Source organism: Conger conger, chromosome 9, assembly GCF_963514075.1.
Source record: "Conger conger chromosome 9, fConCon1.1, whole genome shotgun sequence".
Classification (NCBI taxonomy): domain Eukaryota; kingdom Metazoa; phylum Chordata; class Actinopteri; order Anguilliformes; family Congridae; genus Conger; species Conger conger.
In genome coordinates this window covers 43,602,259-43,627,930 of record NC_083768.1, presented here as the reverse complement: position 1 = coordinate 43,627,930, position 25,672 = coordinate 43,602,259, and the positions used below count along the sequence as shown (strand labels likewise).

Below are 25,672 nucleotides of genomic sequence, written 5' to 3'. Positions count from 1 at the left end.
TTCTTGGTCAACTGTTAAGACCTTAATAAGATACAAGTCCAATATTTTGGGATTGTACTAGAACTATAATATGTGTGCTAGCCTCATATTGTTCCATAACTGTCTAGGAAATAAGTGTGAATTATAATAATATAGAATAATATAGTGTCATTAATCAAATAAGTTATTTTTGACAGCTATTACAAAGTTAATTAACCGTTCTCAGTGTCTTTAGAATGTGTTAGACTTTAAAATGAACGTGCATTGGCGTTCACTAGAGCAGCCTAAGAAAACATTGCTAAGATCAGTCACCACCCCCATTCCCGTCTCCCTCTCTGTCTTTTGTTTTCTAGCATCTAGACGCCCCTATCACCTCCCATCTCCTGCAACCTTCATCACGTCCCTCTTCCCAGCTCTAGCGCACCTCCCTCGCATGCGTTTGGTGTGACACCAGCATATACACCTGTGCCTTGCGGATGTACCGTGTGCGTATAGCTGTTTGTGGGAGGGAGATAAGCGGAATACGCTCTCGATGACTCCAAGCCGATTAGTTTCATGTCTTTATCTAGATTTCATTGCGTAGGCTATATGCACACCTGGACAATACAGACTTTTAGACTTGCTGCATGATTAAGACTTTAACGACTGCAATTTAGGATTTTTTTCTCATTTTTTTCATTTTCTCTCCTGTTTAAAATGGAATTGTGCGTCAAATTCATTTTTGTGGATTGATTATTTTTCTTTTTCTGCGAAACATATCGTAAACCAGAATGTGTCATGTAGGCTACTCCAACGGACAGAAAAACTAAAATAGGAAGAGAAGCTTCAAACTTTGTTAAAGATCGACTATCTGCTTGGATGCCAGATATTCGTGCCTTATATTGGATGGGGACCCGTTGCGCTCAATATCGGCTTTCGCTCGTGTCATCGGCCCCTTGTGTTTGTGGATTTCGCGCGTGTGACAGGCAATATTTTCAATGATTTGACTTTCTCTGCACATTTGTTTCAAACGTACATTTTGTGCATATGCCTGTCATTCCTCGCGCAGAGGTTGCAAACATCAGTCTACAGGTCAAATGACAAGTGCCTCACTGACCAGGAACGTTAGAACAACAGTCCATCCTTGGCCAGAGTGGACTATGACGGCTCGTGCATAGCTCAACGGGAATTTAAAACCAAGATGCTGAAAACCAGAGCTCAGATAACAGGGTCCCTCCAAGAGTGGAGTGCAAAGAAAAAAGTGGGGAACAAATGCTTGAGGAATCACCCTGAAAGAAGTAAATAGGATACAATGGTGTTGCTGTCGCTGGTGTTGGAAGAACATGCAACAAGAGTGAAATAGAGTGAACACTTATGAAAAGTGTTGTGAAGGGGAAAAAAGAAGACTAGGAAATAATCCAAACAACTCAACTCAATAATTTTACATCTGATGTAATGTGAGGGACTGCAACAAATACAGATAAATTGATAGATCTGCTTTTTGCCTTAGTGTTGAGGTAGTGTAACCTTCTCACTCCTCACTCAAATCTGACTAATATTCATCTGAGATGGATGGTATTGGACAATGTGGAGGGTCAGCAGGTTCCAAAAACGGAGGCACCGAACAGCACGGCAAGCGTGCCCTTCCCTTCCGAGGGTTCAGTCTGGCCCGGGTCTCCCTCAAAGGGAACGGCGGGGACACTAACAGAATGCGGAAATCTGTTGGGAGTACCCACCTGGATGGCTTCCCCCTCATCGGACCAGGAGCCCCCACCCCCGGGGGCTGTGGGACCGGTGAGCTGAAGACCGCCGGGGCCTGTGATAGCAATGTGGACGGCACCCCGGACACAGCCCCGAGCGCAGAGGACTACAGCAGCGCTTATGAGCAAACATTCATCCAGGCCCACTTTAGCAACATGCTGCAGCCCGGCGTCAACAAGTTCTCCCTCCGCATGTTCGGCAGCCACAAGGGCGTGGCCATGGAGCAACAAAGGGTGAAATCCATGGGAGTGTGGATCATCCACCCGTACAGTGATTTCAGGTACCCTGGGGCAGAGGGCCAGGAGAGGAAGAGGGTAGTTATACCTGGTCACAGAGGCAGGCCTGGCATAGATCAGAAACAGGTGAGATGGACAGAGAGATCTGAGAAAGTCCTCTGGGATCAGGACCAGGGGTAGGTGTTTTTTAAAAAGGTAGGCAGAAGGAAACGACTTTGTATAACAATAGAATAGAAAACAAAAGATGTTGGGATAGTACTTCATTCTGCACCTAGTAACCAATAGCATTGTACATATTTGTCCAAACACAGTTGGGGGGAATGGGGGTAAAGGCATAGGAGAGACCTGAAAAGAATGTGTGTGGTGTGTGTGTGAGCGAGAGAGATAGAGAGAGAGAGAGAGAGAGAGAGAGAGAGAGAGAGAGAGAGTGAGAGAGAGAGAGAGTGAGCGAGAGAGAGATTATGTGCAAAACAGAATATAAAGGGATGAAGGGATTGAGATGGAAATATAGGGCAAGATTATTTGGATTGCATAATCCCTGACCTGTCTTTGTCTCTGTCTTTATTTGAAATGCCAATAGCAGACTCCAAAGGCAATCAAAATCCTAGAATGAAGACTATATACTGGGAGCTCTCTTATTCCTGCACAAAGGAAGCACATGAACACACCTTACACTAATCAGAAATACATGTGAACCCCCATTTGTCCCAAATATTATGGTGCCCTGACATGGGGGGGGACTATGTACAAAAAGTGCTGCAATTTCTACACGGTGAAACCAAAATGTAAAAATACTCTTTAATACACTTTTTTTGTTTTTTGTTTTACAGAACACTATTTTTAAACTACAGGCATAGGTTATGCAATTGCAGTGGAAAAGTTGCTTTTGCCTTTCATCCTGGAAGTATTAGCCTTAGATATTTTTAACTGAATATCAGTCAGTTGTAATAAAAAAAAAATTGCCATATCAAATATAACGAATAAATAATCAGCTGATGATCGCTAATCCTTACTTGACTTGGCATGATTATCAGTTGTAGAACACGTTTGCCAGGCTCCCATGGCAAGCAAGAAGATCCATATTTCTCATCCTCTATCTGTGTTTCTCCATCACTCCTGTTTCCCTCTGAGTAATAAGGTGATGCGCATTCTCACAGAGCTCAGGTGACAGCCAGGGCAGTGGACACAGAGTGTCATTAACATAAGAGAGGGTTAATTACAAAATGGGGTCTATGGGGTCTGCCTTAGAAGGGGAAGAGCGTGTGTATGATGGCAATTTGGAAAAACTTACCAGCCAAAGAAACTCAACCCGTATCTATATTTAGTCCTGAAGTAGTAATGTAGAGCAGTGGGGTTTACTGGAAAGCCACCTTGCATCTCTCTGAAAAGTACATCAGTATCAATCTGGGAAGGATAAACAGGTGTCCTCTGACAGCACATAGGTAATCTGTGGGATGAGCAGATGAACCCTCTCCCTCCTTTCTAAATACTGTAATGCCTATTGTGCTACAAGTCAGCAGTCCTAATTTATCTATTGAATTCAAATGTCATCCAAAACTGTGTTCTTTTCCTTACCCTCCATTGCACCCAATCCAACCCCTTCTCCTAAATATTAGATTCTACTGGGACTTGCTGATGCTCTGCCTGATGATGGGGAACCTCATCATCCTGCCAGTGGGCATCACTTTTTTTGAGAATGCGAACTCCCTCGCCTGGATCATCTTCAACGTGGTGTCCGACACCCTCTTCCTTGCGGACCTGGTGTTCAACTTCCGCACAGGTATCCTGAAGGAAGACAATTCCGAGATCATCCTGGACCCGTTGATCATCCGCCGGCAGTACCTGAGGGGCTGGTTCGTGGTGGACTTCATCTCGTCCATCCCGGTGGACTACATCTTCCTGGTGGTGGACCTGGAGGTGCTGATGGACTCGGAGCTGTACCGCACAGCTCGAGCCCTGCGCATCGTCCGCTTCACCAAGATCCTCAGCCTCCTGCGGCTGCTGCGTCTCTCCCGCCTCATTCGCTACATCCACCAATGGGAGGAGGTGAGGGCGGGGCCACGGTGCATCCCGAGGGGTGGAGGGTTGAGCGAATTGAGTCGTAGGTCTAGGGCATTTCAAAATGGGTAAGGAAATGTGAAGGGAAAGGTGAAACAGAGACAGGTACATATCAAAACGCAAGTAAAAGCGGGAGGGAAACATTCTTCACTCTCAACTCTTTCTCTACTGATAACCTCCCTCTCCGCGCGTCAGATCTTCCACATGACCTATGACCTGGCCAGTGCGGTGGTGCGCATCGTCAACCTGATTGGCATGATGCTGCTGCTGTGCCACTGGGACGGCTGCCTGCAGTTCCTGGTGCCCATGCTGCAGGACTTCCCAGAAGACTGCTGGGTGGCCAAAAACCATATGGTGGTAAGGACGGTGGCGGGGGCTTGCATGGCTGATAAATTCACATTCGATAATATCTTACAAGTTAACGGTCATTCATTTAAATAAGGGCAGGTGATAGAAAACTCAGATAGTGGGCCCTGGGCTTAGAGAGCTTGGGGAACACTGGAGTGTATCCAATTAATTCAAGTTGTTTTGTTGTTGTTGTGTGTGTAACTCTGTGTCTCAATTCAATTCAACAATGCCTCAAACTAACAATAATGACCTAATAGATTCAACAAAAATGTATTGGTTCTCTCTGTGTTCCACATCTTCCCTAAGAATATTACATGGAGCGTGCAGTACTCCTACGCCCTGTTCAAGGCCATGAGCCACATGCTGTGCATCGGGTACGGTGCTCAGGCCCCACAGTCCATGACAGACGTGTGGCTTACGATGCTCAGCATGATCGTGGGTGCCACGTGCTACGCCATGTTCCTTGGCCACGCCACCACCCTCGTCCAATCCCTCGACTCCTCCCGTCGACAGTACCACGAAAAGGTAACACCGAATTTGTAGGGTTTGTTCTTGTGTCTAAAAGTTTGAAGTGTTTCAAATCATTATACTCACTCAGGTCTGGACTGTGCTTCCATTTAATGAGTATAAGGAGATATTAATTTACCAATATGTACAGTTACAGCAGTGTTCAAGTTTTACCAGGGTATGTTTGACATCAACATGAAAGCCCATAAGTTACAAGCCTTTGTGGTAGACTTTGCATTGACATGTATATAGCTCTTGCTTGAAACACAACTTCACAAGTGGTGAACATTTTGTATTGCAATCTGCTTAACAATGTTTTCACAGTTTTCGATACTGTGTAACCCAGTATAAGCAGGTGGAGGAGTACATGTCATTCCACAAGCTACCTTCAGATATGCGTCAGAAGATACACGAGTACTACGAGCACCGCTACCAGGGCAAGATGTTTGATGAGGAGAACATTCTGGGGGAGCTGAGCGAACCACTAAAGGAGGTCTTTGAACATTGTCTCTCACTCTGCATATCCAGGACATTTCCTTTGGTGCCTATCAGAATTAAAAACCTTGTAATGCATTTGATTAGACTTGATTGCATTTCTATTTAATATACATACAAAAAGATGGCACATTTGAGCCCAAAGGATGACACATGAAGGCCTTACTAACCACTCCTTTCTCATTCCCATTGTTAGGAGATTGTGAGCTTCAACTGCCGAAGCCTAGTGGACAACATGCCGCTCTTCGCCAACGCTGATCCCAACTTTGTCCTTGCGGTGCTGACGAAGCTGCGCTTCGAGGTCTTCCAGCCGGGGGACCTCATCATCCGCGAGGGAACGGTGGGATACAAGATGTTTTTCATCCAACACGGCTGCGTGAGCGTCATCACCCACAGCAATAAGGAGACCAAGCTCAGCGACGGTTCCTACTTTGGGGGTGAGCTACTCCACATGATACAGGCAAAGGAATTGTGGTTGTTGTGTTTGGCTGACTTCAGACTTCCTTGAATGTGCTAAAAATACCTGGGTTAAGACTGGATTACAAACTTTGACTGCGCCTCAACTTGTGCTTCTCACCTCCGCAGAGATATGCCTGCTGACAAAAGGACGTCGTACGGCCAGTGTGCGCGCTGACACCTACTGCCGCCTCTACTCCCTCTCGGTGGACAGCTTCAATGAGGTTCTGGAGGAGCACCCAATAATGAGACAGGCTTTTGAGACCGTGGCTGTGGAGCGCCTGGATCGTATTGGTAATACACCCCTCCCTCGCACAGACACACAAAGACAAACAAGGGGGGTTAGTGTCATGGCCAAAGGGATGGTATATCTACGTTCTCACATATGCATGTCAATGTGGTCCAATTAACTGCACTCTGAAGCTTTCACTCCTTCCTTTGTTCCCTTTCTCTCTCAGGAAAGAGGAACTCTATCTTGCTACGGCGGCCTTCACAGAGGGCAGCAGTGGCAGGGGTCAGGATGGTGAATAATGATGCAGGTGGAGGCACTAAGGGTGGAGGAACAAGGGATGCAGGAGCGTTGGTCTCCTTGGACAGTGTCCTTGTGCAGAAGATCGCCAAACAGGGCAGCAATATACCCAGGTCCATGGGCAATGGTAAGGGTGTCAACCCCATCACCCACTCCATAGTGGAGGGTAGTGAGGTCCAAACGCTTCTGCAAACAGCAGCAGCTTCCACCTCTCCACCCACTGCCCAGCCAGACCGACAGCAAAACCAGGAGCAACAACAGTCCATGTCTTCACCTCCATCCTCTGGCCCAATCTTGGACCCCCACCCAGGACCATCACCTGAAAGAGTCACCCCTAGTCCCTTGTCCTGCTTTTTGGCAGGTATGGATGACACGGTGACGTTATTGCCACAAAGGCCACCCCTGCCCCCAGATGCCAGCAGTGCAGGGTCTGTCCAGCAGAGGGCAGCAGAGCCATTGTTGCCCCATGGAAGCAAGCATTCTCAGGGACCTTCAGTTCTGGGTGGGCTGACTCAGGAGGTTCGGGAGCTGTCTACCTCGCAGCCTCTGCTGTCATACAGAGCTTGGGTGGAGTCACAACCCAATCCCCAAGCCTACCGGAAGCCCTCTGGGGAGAGCCTAACCCCTAGGGCCTTACTGGGCCCTTCATGGCTATCAGCACAGGAGAGCAGCGAGAATGTACCGAGCACCTCTGGTGAAGCCTCAGTTCCACAGTGGCAGTCTCTGGGCGCACTCTGCACACAGACGCAGGCCCCACCTCCTCTCAATCCTTCTACATCCCAGTCCCCCTCCAAAAAACCTGACCCTTCCTCTCAACCGACTCTATTCTCCTCCCCACCCCCCACCTCGAAGACTTTGGCCCCTGCTTTTCCACAAACCCAATACTCCAAACCTTCTCCTCTTTCCTCCTCTCCCCCATCCACTGAACAAACTCCACCCAGCTCAGGTTCATCTGAAGTCTGAGTCCTGAGGCTTTAAGCGAAACCTCAAAGCTTTTTTCTGGAGTACTGGAATATACTCAATCTATGGCAATGTAAATGTGCAATAAGGGCAATAATGATCTTCTCCCTTATATATATGGTTTTTCACTCACATAGAATATATTTTGTATATATAAAACGCATGAACTCAATAGTATTAAACTAGGTTGAAAACACTATAACAACTTTATGTTCTAGTGATGAAATACTGTACAATGACAGTCAAAACAGTTAAATTGTGAAATGTCATTCCAAATTTATTGTCTGGACAATTATATTGTCTCTATCCAAGGTTTATTTAGATCCCTTATTAATGTTTTTATTTTGTATGTATTATTATTTCATTATTTTTAATTGCAATATCAAGCTGGAACAATCTATCAAACTATTCAACTTTAAGAGAGTTTATACTCTGACTGACCATAACGGACCGTATAAACTCTGTAAGAGCTGATTGACTATTTTACTCTACACTATTTTAAGTTATACATTTGTGACACAATACAGAAATTGTACTTTGTACTGATTTATATCAGAAATGATATGTGTTAAGCTTTTTCAATTTACAGCACAAAATAAAATGCTTCAAAGAACATTATCCTAATCCTGATGTACAAGAATTTCTATGGATCTATTTATTTTATAAGCTCTCTCTCTCTCTCTCTCTCTCTCTCTCTCTCTCTCTCTCTCTCTCTCTCTCTCTCTCTCTCTCTCTCTCTCTCTCTCTCTCTCTCTCTCTCTCTCTCTCTCTCTCTCTCTCTCTCTCTCTCTCTCTCAGTATATCCAGTTTCACGGACACAAATTAAGCCTAGACCTGGACAAAGTTGACTTGTGTATGGAGACTCTCCATTCAAAATTGAATTTAATCACTAGGCTTAATCTGTGTCTGTGAAACAGGCCCATAAAGTTCTATTACATATGAGAGTCCCTGTTTCCTGTTTTCCACCTTTCACTAATCTATGTGTAGTTCATGGAAAAAAAACATTATCTTTATGCATTATATGTGTGTCTTTGTACTAGCACTGCGTTAGTAAAACTGCTGGAATCTTCCATTAGCACCAATGTTGTTTGTTTTCTTGAACATTCATTTTTATTGAAGAAAAGCAACTCCACAAGTCCATGCATATAACAATGATTACATGTATGTATGTACCGGCGTGCTTCCCGATACATACTGAAATGATAGTGTTAATTGACAAAAAATGTAACGTGAGCTGTGTATTAAACATATTCACATAACAGTCGGTTACTTGGGAAAACATGTTGATTTAAGGTAACTATCATTGAAAAAATGTAGTTCCACAATATTTTGACTATTTATTTTGTCTGATATTTAATGAATGTATTTTCCTTGGATGAAACAGGAAGAGCATGGGAGCTTCAAGCATTTCTGCTTCAAGCGCAGCTTAACATGTTTATTGTGTCAGCCTTAAAATGCTAAATAAATTCGAAATAACTAGTCAGTCATGTATTTTTGGATTACATTGAAGAACACATTCAGTACAATCAAATAAGTATCGTTTATTTTCGGTTATTTTTAGCTTCAGAGACCTCTTCTCTAACGGACCCAAAAATTATTTCTCCTGCACGAAAAAAAAAAAAAAAGACAACAAACTCACTTTTACGACACCAAGTTGTTGTTGTTATTTAAACAATATACTGGAAAATTTGTGAACATTCCCGACAGGGACTCGCTACATTAAAGTTTGGTATTGAACACATTTTCAAATTTCAAAACTAAAGCACTAACATTTAGCACACATATCTGACATTTATCGTATGCTATTCATGATATAAGGTGTTGCATTAAGGCTTCATTAACATCTTCTTTCCTGTACATGGTTTTATTTGAACAGATCTCTGTGGTATCCTACTATAGATAAAATAAATTGCATCATGCTTGATGGAGATATGCTTCCACCACAGTACTGTATAACGGTATAAAATGCAGTTTTCTAGCCCAATCCTTTCCACAGGCCTTTCCCAAAGAGCTTAGAAGGCGCTCTCTGCCTTTTCTTTCCCGTGTAGTACCGTTACGTCAGAGCTCAGGCCTCCATTTCCTTTTTCTCCTCCATCTATTTCCGCTTCGGCGTATTTCGTAAGTGTTGACTTACAAGTTGAAGTAGAGCAGCAAGGTGAGTAGCTAGCTGTGTGATCAGTGAAATAGCGCATGGATTTTACACGCTAATTAGACAGGTTTTGGGACTTGGGTTTATGGTTGCGTAAAGTGGGGTTTCATACGATCGAATCTGAAAAACATATTACCACTCATGCTATAATAGAAAATCCGTGAGCGAGAAGTTGACGTTGAGGTCATAGAAGGTAGCTAGCTAATGTTGTAGGCTAGCTACATTACTTGCTGTTACGTTTAGCTAACTAAATTATCCCGCAATGTACTGGTTCTCCAGAGTAGCGAATTCGTTGAGCCGTGCACTGCTGTACTTCCCATAATTTATGCATTCATTAATATTGTTGTTGGGAAGTTACATACCACATAACTGTGGCTGTCAATATATGCTGTGGCTGTCAAGTATGGCTAGTTAGCTTACTAGTTTTTGTAAACTACTCGTACTTGGGTGCTACAGCCTACCGGTGTCTTGCTTACATCTTGTTGTTTCCTTTCACGAAATGAGTCACCTTGGCTTGGATTATTTAATACCAGTGAGTTATCAAACACTCGATTGTTATGACTGCTGTCATGAGCGCTGTAACTTAGCAAGATGGTCCGCATAGTGTCTGAGTGTGTAACTTACTATTTGGAAATGTAAATCACCTGGATGCGTTACTTTGCTCCGATCTTTGCTGGTGACCAAACTTTGATTGTAAACTTGGAGACTAGCTCATTTTAACATCATGGTTTTGAGTGAGACAATAAAAATTATTGTCAATATCAACACAGGGTCTACTGGTTTTTGTTTTTACAATGACAATTGATCGATTAGTTAACTCACTTGATTATTGCGTCTGCTTTAGTAGCTGATATTAAGGTGAGCCCTCTGCCACCCGTCGGGACCAGTGATTGAAGTTACAGTGCATTAAAAAGTATTCACAGCGCTTCACTTTTCCCACATTTTGTTATGTTACAGCCTTATTCCAAAATGGAATATATTCATTTTTTTCCTCTAAATTCTACACACAACACCCCATAATGACAACATGAAAGACGTTTTTTTGAAATTTTTGCAAATTTATTAAAAAATAAAAAACTAAGAAATCACATGTACATAAGTATTCACAGCCTTTGCTCAATACTTTGTTGATGCACCTTTGGCAGCAATTACAGCCTCAAGTCTTTTTGAATATGATGCCACAAGCTTGGCACACCTATCTTTGGGCAGTTTCGCCCATTCCTCTTTGCAGCACCTCTCAAGCTCCATCAGGTTTGATGGAGAGCGTTGGTGCACAGCCATTTTCATATCTCTCCAGAGATGTTCAATCAGATTCAAGTCTGGGCTCTGGCTGGGCCATTCACAGAGTTGTCCTGAAGCCACTCCTTTGATATCTTGGCTGTGTGCTTAGGGTCGTTGTCCTGCTGAAAGATGAACCATCGCCCCAGTCTGAGGTCAAGAGCATTCTGGAGCAGGTTTTCATCCAGGATGTCTCTATACATTGCTGCATTCATCTTTCCCTCAATCCTGACTAGTCTCCCAGTTCCTGCCGCTGAAAAACATCCCCAAGGATGATGCTGCCACCACCATGCTTCACTGTAGGGATGGTATTGGCCAGGTGATGAGCGGTGCCTGGTTTCCTCCAAACATGATCCCTGGCATTCACGCCAAAGAGTTCAATCTTTGTCTCATCAGACCAGAGAATTTAGTTTTTCATGGTCTGAGAGTCCTTCCGGGGCCCTTTGGCAAACTCCAGGTGGGCTGCCATGTGCCTTTTACTAAGGAGTGGCTTCCGTCTGGCCACTCTACCATACAGGCCTGATTGGTGGATTGCTGCAGAGATGGTTGTCCTTCTGGAAGGTTCTCCTCTCTTCACAGCGGAACGCTGGAGCTCTGACAGAGTGACCATCGGGTTCTTGGTCACCTCCCTGACTAAGGCCCTTCTTCCATTTACGGATGATGGAGGCCACTGTGCTCATTGGGACCTTCAAAGCAGCAGAAATTTTTCTGTACCCTTCCCCAGATTTGTGCCTCGAGACAATCCTGTCTCGGAAGTCTACAGACAATTCCTTTGACTTCATGCTTGGTTTGTGCTCCGACATGCACTGTCAACTGTGGGACCTTATACAGACAGGTGTGTGCCTTTCCAAATCATGTCCAATCAACTGAATTTACCACAGGTGGACTCCAATGAAGCTGTAGAAACATCTCAAGGTTGATCTATTATTTTTAATAAATCTCAAAAAACCTTCTTCACGTTGTCATTATGGGGTATTGTGTGTAGAATTTGGAGGAAAAAAATGAATTGAATCAATTTTGAATCAAATTTGTAACATAACAAAATGTGGAAAAAGTGAAGCGCTGTGAATACTTTCCGGATGCACTGTAAATATTTGGACTGTGGTACAATTCCTGTTCTTTTGGCTCTGTACTCTTTTGGCTCAATTCCTGTTCTTTTGGCTCTGTACTCCAGCGCATTGGATTTAAAATGAAAGTATGAATAAGGAGGTTGAGTGCAGACTGTCACCTATAATTTGAGGGTATTTACAGAAATATCGTATTTTCATTAGCACAACTCCAAAGCCTCGAATCAACACTAGACACTTAAAGCTTTCTTTTACATTTACGAAGGAAGCGATTGAATACACTTGACTAATCATAAACAGCTGCAGCCAACTGTCCAATTACTTTTGTACTTTTGGTCAACTAAAATGTAGTTCCTATAGGGATCACCCAATATGGATGTAAATACCCTCAGATTAAAGGTGCCATTCTGCACTTTGACATCAAATTCATTCTGTTCAATTTCAAATCCAATGTGCTGGAGTACAGAGCCAAAAGAACAGAAATTGTATGCGCTCTGTCACGGATGGCAATTTTCCAAGATGCGTCCTTAACTGTGAAGAAATGTGACTTTAAAAAAGGCGTTAATGTTGACCGGTTTTTTTCCTGCAGGAACAATGCTGTCGCTGTCGCGGGTGTTGGCGAATGCCGCACGCTCCCCGGCTGCTGTCAGCCAGTGCGGAGTGACGGCGTTGAGTCGGTTTAACAGCACTGCGGCGCAGCAGGTACGTCTCTGCTCAGCAAGACGGGACCATGTAGAGGCCTCACAGTAGGTTTTGAAATGGCTGGTAGCTGTTTGACCAGCTCAGACCAGCTCCATACGCAACAGGGTTTGACCAGCTCAAGCTATTTTTTGACAGCTGGGTAGCTGGCGATTTCAAGCTGGTCATAGTCGGATTTTACACCTGGGTAATTAAGAATGTACATTCTTCATCTTATTTTCTGAGCATAGAAAGACATAGATTAGACCTTTAAGTATTTGTATTTCATTTGAAGCATAGCCCAGCCTTTGGAATAAAAATGCAGCTAGCAGCTGCAAGCATCCTTACACAGCATAGTCTGCGATTGTTGACGTGGGAGTGACATTGTGGCATTGTTTGACAAGTGCTGGAATTTATTGCATTTTCCAGGATACCCCAAAGAAGACTAAGTTTGGACCGCTGGCAGATCAGGACAGGATTTTCACCAACTTATATGGCCGCCATGATTGGAGGTAAGACTGCCTGCACACACAAAGCCTGCATCATCCTTGCGCATTCTCTGGCCCTTTCTGCCCTCATACTACCCTGAGAGGAGACTGTCACTGGGGCTATCACGCACAGTGTGGGGGCTGACAGTGTGGTGTTATAGAGCTGGACAGTTACAGGTTCAATTCCCAGGTGGGCACTGACATTGTACCCTTGATTGTGTGCAAAAAAGAGAAAATAATAATCCATAACATGTATGATACAGTGTCATAATTACATAAATATAGGGTCATGTTTTGTGTATACACTGTATATATTGTCCAACATGGATGAGCCTTGAGTCTGTGTCCCATAGTCTGTGCTAGTGTGTATTATGGAGGGTATTTTTCTGTCCCCAGGTTAAAGGGCGCTCTGAGTCGGGGGGATTGGTACAAGACGAAGGAGATCTTGCTGAAGGGGGTGGACTGGATCCTGAATGAGGTGAAGGTCTCGGGCCTGAGAGGAAGGGGCGGAGCCGGCTTCCCCACTGGCATGAAGTGGAGCTTCATGAACAAGCCGAGCGATGGCCGGTCAGTGTACCCACAATGCACCATGACACAACCCAACACAGCACCCACAATGCACCACCAAAATTATGATAAAAGTTAAGCTGAAATGGAATGCAACAGAGAGGAAATTTTTGAATTTGTTTGGCAGGGAGTCAACTGATTAGAGAGGAACAGAAAATTGACAGACATTGATTTTTTGGAATATATACTTTAAGATGTATTTGTATGGTTATGAAGAATTGACTATATTGAGGAAAAAGTTCATTTTGATTTCAGCTTGTCTTTAACGCTGTCAGAATGTATTCCGTGTTCAGTGATTCAACCAGTTCCGTAAACATATTGGGTCTGTACATTTCGTGGAATTCAGTATTGTCCCAGCCAAACGGGCACAGGACACAGTTAATTGCATGGCACAGATGGCACCGGTGTAGCTGTGTGGCATTTTGACAGTGCTCCGAATGAGCCCCACTCTCGCTCCCTCCAGGCCAAAGTACCTGGTGGTGAACGCTGACGAGGGGGAGCCGGGCACCTGTAAGGACCGGGAGATCATGCGCAGCGATCCGCACAAGCTGGTGGAGGGGTGCTTGGTGGCCGGTCGAGCCATGGGAGCCCGCGCTGCCTACATCTACATCCGGGGAGAGTTCTACAACGAGTCGTCAAACCTGCAGGTAACCAGGCCGGGCAGACCAGCGTATGCCTGGGGGGCTACTATAACCTGTATATCTCTCACACACACACACACATACACACACACACACACACACACACACACAGGCATACACAGGCATACACACACACACACACACACACACAGGCATACACACACACACACACACACACAGGCATCAAAGATACCAAAGGGAGTGGGCTCCAAGCAGATAAACAAAAAGTAAATCTTTGTATTTTCTCATACTTTTAAATAGTATTTTGGTGTAAAGATTCACACATATTTAGTGCCCTATAAACAACATATTTTTGATACAAACACTAAATATGTGTGAATCTTTACACCAAAATACTATTTAAAAGTATGAGAAAATACAAACATTTACTTTTTGTATATCTGCTTGGAGCCCACTCCCTTTGGTATCTTTGAAGCTCAATATCTCAAAACCACTCATAATGGAGGTAGAACCTTATAATTCCAGGGTCATGCAAGGCAATACATTTTTATGTGTTGGGTAGAAAAAGGGTTAACTTTAGCTCCAAGTCTTACACAGAATTGTGAGTGTGGGTAAAATGATTTTGCAGAAATTGATCCACATAAATGTATGTTGTGCACCAATAACATATCACTTCCATTCATCATAAAAGTAAATATGTTTTGTTTCATCAAGAATTTTGGTAATGAAGTAAGATGATAGATGAGATGTACTTTTCTACACTTGGCTTGGCTGGTGTATTAGATACTCTGCCTCTGGTCCTCTTGGCTGGCTCAATTGCACCAGACAAGATCAATCGAGAACAGAAAAGTTTGACTCCAAAACAATTACATTTTTGCCCCCAGGTCTGGATGGAAATAACTACGTGTCTAGGGTGCACTTTCTGTGTTTAAATGTTATCTCCATGTAAGGAAATCCAAGAGGTGTGCTGTCATTACCTTCTCTGAATGAGCCTGGCCTGTCATTGTGGGTGAGCGTACCGTTAGCCTCCCTCACCCTGGCGCTCCCCCTCTCTCTCCCCCCCCCACAGGTGGCCATCAACGAGGCGTACGCCGCAGGGCTGATCGGCAGGGACGCCTGCGGCTCGGGCTACGACTTCGACGTGTTCGTGATGCGCGGGGCGGGCGCCTACATCTGCGGCGAGGAGACTGCGCTCATCGAGTCCATCGAGGGCAAACAGGGCAAGCCACGCCTCAAGCCACCGTTCCCTGCCGATGTCGGTGAGTTGGAGGCGCTGACGAGCAGGGACGGGCGGTCTGTCTGGGAAACGCACGTTACGTTACGTTACGTTACATTACATTGCATTCCAGTTATTTAGCTGCCGCTTTTATCCAAAGTGACGTACAGGTGATTAGGCTAGGCAGGGGACAATCCCCCCCTGGAGCAATGTGGGGTTAAGGGCCTTGCTCAAGGGCCCAACCGCTGCACCGATCTTACTGTGGCTACACTTGAACCACCAACCTTCCAGGTCCCAAGCAAGCACCGTAGCCACTAAGCTACAGGCTGCCCTTCCACTTTTGTACTTGATACAAGTACAAAAGTTAAAAAAAGGATTATTAATGAAAATTCATAAATTGTGACCCATACAATGTTGTCCTTTATTATTTTTTGTCAAAAGCAAAGTCACTAGTAACTTTTTACACCATATCAGAATTAAATTCCAGCTCCTCTTCATGTTTTTATGTCTAGAGGTGGGACTGCCGCTATAGTACAAAAGCCTGCGGGTTACAGTGTACATGTTTAAATCCGTCTTGAATCTGGATCCTTCCGCACACAGCGATTTCTGTGACAAACCTTGTTCTCCCCCGTTGTTCTCAGGGGTGTTCGGCTGCCCGACCACGGTGGCTAACGTGGAGACGGTCGCGGTGGCGCCCACCATCTGTCGCCGCGGGGGTCCGTGGTTTGCGACTTTCGGGAGGGAGAGGAACTCCGGGACGAAGCTCTTCAACATCTCCGGCCACGTGAACACTCCCTGCACCGTGGAAGAGGAGATGTCCATTCCCCTCAAAGAGCTCATCGAGAGGCACGCAGGTCGCCACGCTCTCCCTGCGTCTTTCTCCTGCCCGTTTTAAACCAGGGTGGAAACTCCAGGTTCAGAAAGTAAACGTGCCTCCCAGCATTCTCTTATAGTGACCTGGATTTTCTAATTGGCTCAATTCTTCAGTCAGGAGGCAGAAGCATATTGGTGAAATCAGCTCACGTGTGGAAAAACACCTGGCAGGATTTTTTTACTTTCTGAACCCTGGACTTTCCACTTCTGGTTTCACATTTGTGTGTAGTCCACTTGTCACACCTGATTACGTGTACATAAGTATGGGGTTCCATTTGTGCCCAAAAAAAAAAAAACGTTGACTGCTTTCCACTGCACTTTTGCCTGTCTATTGTTGATGTCTGTTGTTTACAGGTTACGGTAGAATGTGTCGATATGTTTTGTCTTCCTCACCATCGACTTGCTATGTCGTCTGTATTTTCATGTAATGTATACTCTGGAAACAAGACTAATGTTATGAAATAGGTTCTTACACAAGCAAAGACATTGTAAAAACATAAGGAGTGTTTAAGACTTTAAGACAGGGGTGCACAACTCCGGTCCTGGAGGGCCGATCTGTGTGCAGGTTTTCGTTTTTGATTCAGAAAATTGTGAATTTTAATAGGGTTGAGGGTTTTAATAGGGGCTTAAAACAATAGTATAGCAGTCATTTTACTTGGTTGAAAGGGTATGAGGTTGAGGAGGTCCAGCAGAAGCTGAGTGCTTGGCTCACACGGAAAGCCTGCCCCCTGTCTGCAGGAGGAGTGCGGGGCGGCTGGGATAACCTGCTTGCGGTGATCCCCGGGGGTTCCTCCACGCCCCTCATCCCAAAGTCGGTGTGCGAGACCGTGCTCATGGACTTTGACGGCCTCATCCAGGCCCAGACCGGCCTGGGCACGGCCGCACTCATCGTCATGGACAAATCTGTGAGTAAATGTTTTGTTCTCCAGAACAAAATTATTGCAAGACAATGTTTGAAGGGCGTATTGTGTAATAAGGAGATGCTGTCAAGCAGTGTGGTGCCACTGTTATTGCACTCCTGTAGTGTTCAGTGGCATGGCTGCTTAGCTGAGCAGAATTAACAGACGGTTGTAATTACAGACCGACCTCATCAGGGCCATTGCTCGCCTGATTGAGTTCTACAAACATGAGAGCTGTGGCCAGTGCACCCCCTGCAGGGAAGGTAAGGAACTGCACCCAGCACAGTGACATTCCACAGCAGCAGTGCTGAATATCGGCTCTGAACGGCACACCTGCCATTGCTCTTGCAGGAGTGGACTGGATGAACCAGATGATGTGGCGATTTGTGCGCGGGAACGCGAAGGTTTCCGAAATCGACATGATCTGGGAGATCAGCAAGCAGATCGAGGGACACACCATCTGTGCGCTGGGGGACGGAGCAGCCTGGCCAGTGCAGGTATAGCTGAGGATGGGGGGGGGAGGGGGGTAACCATTGAGAAATAACTAGGGGGTTACAGGATGAGACCAAGATGAGACGGTGAAAATGCAAGTTGGACAGATCAGAGAAATGGGAAGTGTGCTTAGTTTAAAGTTACACTTGTGTAAGTGAATGACACTGGGAATGACCAGAAATCGTGACCTTGGAATTATAAGATTCTATCTGCGTTCTGAGTAGTTTTGAGATATTTTGTTTCAAAGATACTAAAGTGAATGGGTATTTTTGTGTGAAACGTATTTAGTGCCCTATGAATCAAGTATTTGACAGTAACTCATTTTTCTCAAAAATGTCAGAACCGTATCCTTCTAAGGTCTCTAAATGGATGTTTCTGTTGTTTTGATATGCATGTTGAACCGTTCCTTCCTGCTTGCCTGTTCTCCACCTCTACCAGGGATTAATCCGACACTTCCGCCCCCTGATGGAGGGTCGCATCTTCGAGTTCCAGGAGCTCCAGCAGGCCAGGGCTTGAGCTACAGCACCATTACTCCACCCGTTTCAGCCCCTCCCTCCTATTATTATTTAACAGAAACGTGTTGCTTATCGTTATGAATCATTACGTGTCCTCTCTGTATGAAACCTCCAGTAAAGTTCTAAGAACCCTAAACTGCCGTGTATTGAGTCACTGACTTCAGAAGCATAAATACAGGACAAGCTGTGAAGGATTTAGCCTAAAGTGGTTGCCGTTCAGGGGGATTCAATTTAGTAGCGTATGGAAAAAGAGAAGTTTGAAAACTTGCACCGAAGGAGGAGGTTTGTTTTTTGTAGAGGCATACAGTATTGAGCAACATTTCCTGAAGAAAGATGCTTCATTATGACATTTTGTATGACATTTTAAAAGGCTCTTACTTACAAGGGTGTTACTTATTTTTAAGGGGTCACTAGTTAGCTGTAATGACAAGAACTGTGGTTTGAAATACTGTTAAATATAAACCCTTATGCTGGGCATACTTTAAGTTGTCTTCATAGGGGAGAGGACTATGTTGCCCCCTGTTGACGAGCACTTTCAAATACCCATGGCCCAGACAAAAGATGTTGGTGTCAGTGTGAACTTGATTCAGCAACTTACCTTTTATGAGAATAGAGACTAGAACCAGCTGAGAAAATGTTCTACCATTTCAGCTACTTCTGTGCTAATAGCAACCCCTTGTGAAGAATCTCATCCTGCTAAACATTAGTTTTTTTGCGGTTCTGAATATTCTTTTTTTTCATTGTTACAAAATAAGTGAACACTTGCAACACTTGACAAATATAGCACATGGCCATTTTAATTGGCTCGCTATAGATATAGAACTACTAAATAAAAATAATAAAAATATGTAACTTTATAATTTTAACGTAATTCTTAGTTAATATATTACATCTGAAACCTGACTCCAAATATATGATAAATGAGTGAAATAATCAATATTTTGGTCAGATTATCCAGAAAGTATGAGCGTTCATAGACTCGTTTGTCATTTCAAAAACGGCGCCTCCTAAAACAGGAAGTTGTTCAAAACTTCTTCCTGAGGTTAGCAGAAATGTTTTCTTTTGAACACCACGGACCAAATCGGTCTTTTATATTATTTTTTATTTATTTATTTTAATGAGAAACGCGACTTCAATGTTTTTCTTTTATTTATACTTAAAGATCTTTAAACATATATTTTTATATTGTTTAATTGATATTAGTGCTACACTTCAACAGTAGGATTTTTAATGGTCGACTGACATTAAAGGGTCTATTAAATTAAATAAAATGAATGAATGAATAGTTTATCTGGTAAATGAGAAATTACCTTTTTTAAAATATAGTTCTTGTAAATGAGGCGGGTTTTAATAGAGGCTTAAAACAATAGTATACATTTGCTCGTTTTTCCGGCGTTAATACTAGCTACGTGCTCGGGCACTGTTTGTAACAGAAATGAAAGAATTCCCCTGGCTTTGGCTTCAGAAACCCCCGCTTCGGTGTGGGTGAATTGGTTTAATTTCGTTATATATATGAATGTGCCAGCTAAATACATTTTTTAAAATTAATGAAATGCTTGGTTCCCTGTGAGTTACAATAGTTGTATTTTAAATCTAACCTCTCAGTTATACCTAGTTCTTTTGCAGCTAATGCGGGGCTGCTCGTGCTCCATATTGTCACCGTCTGCGCCATTTTGAGTATACAATTTTTTATCCCGATGTAATGGCGGTTTTCATTGGACAGAGCTGTCGCGCCGAAACGCGTTCAAATTCTACTGGCTCAATTTTTGCCCCAGGCCCGAGACGGAACTTGCTCTCGACAAATTTCACATAACGATTTCAGATGGACTACGAATGCTTTAATAAGCAATACGGATAAAACTGAATTAATTTACAATTGCACCATTCTCGATGGAATGCCTTTTATATTGCAAGTCCTTTTCAGCACTGTTTTTAGGGTCACTGCTGAAATAAAAACCTGACAATCATTTTGCACGATTTAATTCTTTGAATACATGCATTATACTTCACATAGCTTACCGCTGCATAGTGGAGACTCCACTTAACCTTTTATAGCATACGTGTGGATACCTGTGACCAGTTTAAAAACCTGTCATGAGCCTTAAAGACAAAACTGTTTAATTAATCAGTACCTTTATCAAATCGCCTTAAACAAGTAATTTAAACGTGTGAAAAGATAAGTCGAAGTTTTTTTTATCGTTGGGTCTGGCTGTGTAGTTTAGATACAACAGCTAAGCTGTTACATGGACGTTTCAGCTTCTTATTGCAAAAGTGGTGGCTCTTAAAAGAGCCTTTGGGGGTAGTCACCAGACGTTCAGATTTATCCACCGAAGCCATACAGAGTACGGCCCTGACGCTTCAGAGCATAGACGACGTCCATAGCGGTGACGGTCTTTCTCTTGGCGTGCTCAGTGTATGTGACGGCATCACGGATGACGTTCTCCAGGAACACCTTCAGCACTCCCCTGGTCTCCTCATAGATGAGGCCAGAGATACGCTTCACACCACCACGGCGAGCGAGACGACGGATTGCAGGCTTGGTGATTCCCTGGATGTTATCACGCAAAACCTTGCGATGACGCTTAGCGCCTCCTTTCCCCAGACCCTTTCCGCCTTTTCCTCTTCCAGACATTACTGCTCAGTTCAGTTCAGTAGATTACAGTTCCCAAGAAACTCAAATTTCTGATGAACGCTGAGTCTAGGCTGCCCTAATATATTCGCCCAAAGACGACCTGATTGAAACCAGATTGAAAAGAAAAGGCGGTTTCAACTCAGGCCCGCCTACTACAGCCAGGGGATTCTATCTATTCAAATGCAGTTTACTTTCATGACCAAATTGTACTGTAATACTGTAACAACAACGACAGCAAAGCAGAGGTTAGTTATTAATTACATCACATTAAGGCAATGCGATGTAGAGTAGTCGGTATAGCGAGTTAGTAGTTTCTATTAAACTATTGTTCTAAGCCACGGGTTTCCCTCCCACAGAAGTAAATGCCACAAAATGTAAATTCTGCGTCAAGTTAAGAAACGAGAATTGAAGAAATAAATAACAACCGAAATAAATAACAAATTGAGCAACATGAGTTGGAAATATATGAATGATAAAGAAAAGGCATAACAGAAGGTCTGTGGCATATACACACACTCACAGTGCTGTGAAAAAGTATTGCCCTCTTCCTGATTTCCTCTATTATTCAGCTCTGTAGACAAAATTAAATATTAGAAAAGGGGAACCTATGTAAACACAAAAACATTTTTAAATGACTATTTCATTTCTTTAATGACGCAAGTAATCAAACAGATTTGTTTGTCCATTTACATTTTTAGGCGACCCTATCTGCAAACCAGGGGACCCTAGCACTAAAGCATTCTATCATTTTATGACCTGAATGGGGAATATTTTTTACAATAATGAAATCACTCTGAAAACAAAACTAACAGGGTGGGGCATTTCACAGACATTGGTCTGTACTATATTTGTACAATTCATATTTTCATTTCCCGTCTCTGCAGATGTGAAATCTACATTTTCTATAATATTCTCTAAAAACAATATTTTCCCTTGCAATACTTTTTCTCAGTTCCTTAGGCCCTATACTATAGTTTTGTATAATCTATAATTTATTTGAAGTGAAACATGTTCAACTGTTACTGATTGTTTAGAGCACACAACATAGGCTCATCAAGCAGATCCCCCTTGTCTCTTACAGCATCTGGATTTTCCACCAGTGGTATATAGCAATGTACGAGTGTGTGGTCATCTTGACCATGCTGCAAAAATGCATTGGTACACTCACTGTACTGATCTGGTATTGTTCCAGCAGTAGCAATGAATGGTGTGCCTTTTTTGGGTTGGGTACATCCACCACCACTCCCCAGTTCATGAACGATATGAAATTGAGATTTTAGATGAGCTTGCATTATTATTATTGTAAAATGTAAACCTAAGAATGTTATCACAAAAGGGAACACGCTTGCTTTTTAAGCAATTGAGGTGGCTCTGAAAAGAACCTTTGGATTATTATACTTCACATGATCGGATCGAAAGACCTTATGCACGCTCGCCACGGATACGGCGGGCCAGCTGGATGTCTTTGGGCATGATGGTCACTCTCTTGGCGTGGATGGCGCACAGGTTGGTATCCTCGAACAGACCAACCAGATATGCCTCGCTGGCCTCCTGCAGAGCCATCACGGCTGAGCTCTGGAAGCGAAGGTCGGTCTTGAAATCCTGGGCGATTTCTCTGACCAGGCGCTGGAAGGGCAGCTTGCGAATCAGCAGCTCAGTCGACTTCTGATAGCGACGGATCTCCCTCAGGGCTACGGTGCCAGGCCTGTAGCGGTGAGGCTTCTTCACGCCGCCTGTAGCCGGGGCGCTTTTACGTGCAGCCTTGGTGGCCAGCTGCTTTCGTGGGGCCTTGCCACCGGTGGATTTACGAGCGGTCTGCTTAGTTCTTGCCATTATCACAGAATCTGTCCTACAGAACAACAAATATATTAAGTGCGCCTAATGTGGCGTAATAAAGTGCACTAGTCTCCAAAATGATTGGTTAAGGCTTTAAGGAGCTCTCATTGGCCGACTTTTGAATTTGCCCGCGGTCATTGGATAGTTTCTCCAACTGTCTGGCGCCAAAAATAAAATAAAATTACTACCCACCTTTGTCTTGTACCGCGTTTTATTCGAGACCAAAATACCTCGAGTCTAACAAAAAAACACGTTATCATATGCATTGTTCATTTACCTGTATTTTTGAGAAAAAAATGTTTTCAACTAAACATGACACGAACAGCACTCGAGACTGAACCGATACTTATTTACTCTCCTTACCTCCCAATATATAGTAAATAGCATTAATGAACGTAATTAGGTTAGCTGGTTTCTACGAATCATATTACTCGTACCCCGCCTCGTGGTATGCTCATTTAACTCCAGCACTTAATTAATCTACCCAGCTTACATGTTGTACCAACTGATGGGGTAAAATGTACAATTAACATATTTCTATGTAAATTTTCACTGGGCAACTTATGATCTTGCATTAGTGTTCTGAATGGGGTCATGGTTTTGCTTATGATAAAACTTTTAAATAGAAGAAAATCACTTTTCCAGACAAGTGGGTGGCTCTTAAAAGAGCCTTTGGATTTGGAGTCAAACGATTTACTTGGTCTTGGCTGCCCTCTCAGTCTTTTTGGGCAAAAGCACAGCCTGAATGTTGGGCAACACACCGCCCTGAGCGATGGTGACACCGCCCAGAAGCTTGTTCAGCTCCTCGTCGTTGCGCACAGCAAGCTGCAGGTGACGGGGGATGATGCGAGTCTTCTTGTTGTCCCGGGCAGCGTTCCCAGCCAGCTCCAGAATTTCAGCTGTCAGATACTCCAGCACAGCGGCCATGTACACTGGCGCTCCAGCACCTACGCGCTGAGCGTAGTGTCCTTTACGGAGCAGCCTATGAACACGACCAACTGGGAACTGCAGTCCAGCTCGAGACGAACGAGACTTCGCCTTGGCCTTTGTCTTCGCGCCTTTGCCTCTTCCACTCATTTTCTTTAGTTCTACTGTTCGCTCGAAATCAGAGAAATGAAACGTCCCTGCCTCGACTGGTTTTATTATAGGGCGTACCGTATGCTGATTGGCTACAATACTTGTCAGCTTTTGTCCAATCAAAACAAAGAACGCTGACACTGACGCGCGCGCGTGCGCGCGCACACAATATCGTTGGCATAGACGAAAACTACAAGCGGTGCGGCCTCATGGATGTATATTTTTCCCTCAACTTCGAATACCGCCGAAATTTCAAATATGCTGGGTCTACAGCCTCCTTTCACTTGCCCGCCTTTTTAATTTAGCGATTAGATGAACAGGCTTCTCAGTGCCCCTTTAATAACCGGACTATTACAATTATATATTTTGTCATAGGATAAGTGTATATATATATATATATATATATATATATATATACTTCATTGTATTGTCTTATTAATTGTATTTGGGCTTTCATTACATAGCAACATATTTATTCATTCAATGGAGATTTGAAATATAATAGTTTTACATTTTTACATGCCAAGTGATATCACAGTCATACTATCACATTTGAACTTTAAATAAAGGTGATAAATGTTTTATTTTAATGTTAATGTTCCAAAAGTTAATTTTATCATATAAATCAATATTTCAAATGTCTAATTTTTCTTCTACTTGTATATCAATTGATAGCACATTAATCAATATTTAACAAATATTGATAAATATTTGACACAACAAAGAAAATAGCATTGCTATTATTACTACTACGAATAATATGCACTCACTGGCCACCTTATTAGGTACATTTCACACACACACATACACCCCCCCCTTTTTTTTTTTTTTTTGCCTTGCAGAATTCTTCATTCCATAAGGATTTTTGCCATGCTGACTCCACAACATCACATAGTCCCTGCTAGCCTCCTATTCCACCTCATTTCAAAGGTGCTCTATTGGGTTGTGATTTAGAGACTGCACAGACCAGATTAGAGTAAACTGAACTCACTGCCCTCCTTGTGGAACCAGCGTGAGATGATGTGTGCTTTATGACATGACACATTCTCCTGCTGGAAGTATCCATCTGAAAAATGGTAGACTGTAGTCATAAAAGGATGCACATGGCCAGCAACAATGCTTAGGAATGATGTGGCATTCAAATGATGCTGAATTAGTTTTAAGGACCTAATGTGCGCTAAGTAAACATTCCCCACACACTTACACCAGCAGCAGCCTGCACCATTGACACAAGGCAGGCTGTTCATGCAACATTCTGACCCAGCTATTGGCAGGTCACTGCAGAAATCGAGATTTGTCAGACCAAGCAATGTTTTTCCAATCTTCAATCGTCTAGTTTTGGTGACCATATGTCCACTGTGGCCTCATCTTCATGTTCTTAGCTGACAGCGGGTGGCCTGAAGCGTAGTGGTTAAGGTACATGACTGGGACCCGCATGTGTAGCCATAGATCCGCACAGCCGTTGGGCCCTTGAGCAAGGCCCTTAACCCTGCATTGCTCCAGGTTAGTCTAAAATAAAAGCGTTGTAGGGGAAAAGAATGCGTCAGCCATGTAATGTAATGACAGGAGTGGGACTCTGCATGGTCTTCTGCTGCTGCTGCTGTAGCTCACCTGCTTCAAGGTTCAATGTATTGTGCTTTCAGAAATGCCCTATAAAAAGCAGTTTTACCCATTCTGAGGCAAGGCATTTCAGAATGCCCTAAAGAAGGCTTTGAAGGCTGGCAGCACAAGGAGGAGAAAAACAAGAGACGGAGCCTCTGAAGGGTTCTCAATTCTGGTTCAGGAGGGCTAGAGGGTCTGCTGTTATTTTGTTGTTACTTGGCACTTCATTTATCAAAAGCAATTCATAGCAGTTAACCCACTTCTGAAGTGGTTGCTGTATTTAAGCTGAACACAGAACATAACCAATCCTACTGCCCTCTGGTAATATGGGTTGAGCACCCCTACTCTGAAGCAAAGCCAATTCAACTTTTCACTGTCAAATTGTCTTTCTAG

The 25,672-nt window shown here is 43.6% G+C and overlaps 5 protein-coding genes across 5 annotated transcripts; 2 read left to right on the top strand and 3 right to left on the bottom strand.

Moving 5' to 3' along the window:
• The first annotated feature begins 1,526 nt into the window (after positions 1–1,526).
• LOC133137676 (potassium/sodium hyperpolarization-activated cyclic nucleotide-gated channel 1-like) lies at positions 1,527–6,859 on the top strand. Its single transcript, XM_061256014.1, has 9 exons — positions 1,527–1,999; positions 3,572–4,001; positions 4,209–4,370; positions 4,668–4,886; positions 5,215–5,361; positions 5,560–5,800; positions 5,949–6,113; positions 6,278–6,475; positions 6,744–6,859. Exons 1-9 carry the CDS (start codon positions 1,527–1,529, stop codon positions 6,857–6,859), a joined length of 2,151 nt encoding a protein of 716 aa, XP_061111998.1.
• A 2,509-nt stretch (positions 6,860–9,368) lies between these two features.
• ndufv1 (NADH:ubiquinone oxidoreductase core subunit V1) lies at positions 9,369–18,268 on the top strand. Its single transcript, XM_061253872.1, has 11 exons — positions 9,369–9,463; positions 12,392–12,504; positions 12,910–12,992; positions 13,365–13,535; positions 13,999–14,182; positions 15,207–15,396; positions 15,995–16,207; positions 16,965–17,131; positions 17,307–17,388; positions 17,477–17,622; positions 18,056–18,268. Exons 2-11 carry the CDS (start codon positions 12,397–12,399, stop codon positions 18,131–18,133), a joined length of 1,422 nt encoding a protein of 473 aa, XP_061109856.1. The 5' UTR covers positions 9,369–9,463; positions 12,392–12,396; the 3' UTR covers positions 18,134–18,268.
• Positions 18,269–20,233: 1,965 nt separating this feature from the next.
• Positions 20,234–20,800, bottom strand: LOC133136427 (histone H4). The gene has a single exon (XM_061253903.1). The coding sequence runs from the start codon at positions 20,762–20,764 to the stop codon at positions 20,453–20,455; it is 312 nt and encodes a 103-aa protein (XP_061109887.1). The 5' UTR covers positions 20,765–20,800; the 3' UTR covers positions 20,234–20,452.
• Positions 20,801–22,186: 1,386 nt separating this feature from the next.
• On the bottom strand, positions 22,187–22,613 carry LOC133136418 (histone H3). The gene has a single exon (XM_061253894.1). It carries the CDS (start codon positions 22,595–22,597, stop codon positions 22,187–22,189), a length of 411 nt encoding a protein of 136 aa, XP_061109878.1. The 5' UTR covers positions 22,598–22,613.
• A 680-nt stretch (positions 22,614–23,293) lies between these two features.
• Positions 23,294–23,677, bottom strand: LOC133136421 (late histone H2A.2.2-like). The gene has a single exon (XM_061253898.1). The coding sequence runs from the start codon at positions 23,675–23,677 to the stop codon at positions 23,294–23,296; it is 384 nt and encodes a 127-aa protein (XP_061109882.1).
• Positions 23,678–25,672: the final 1,995 nt, after the last annotated feature.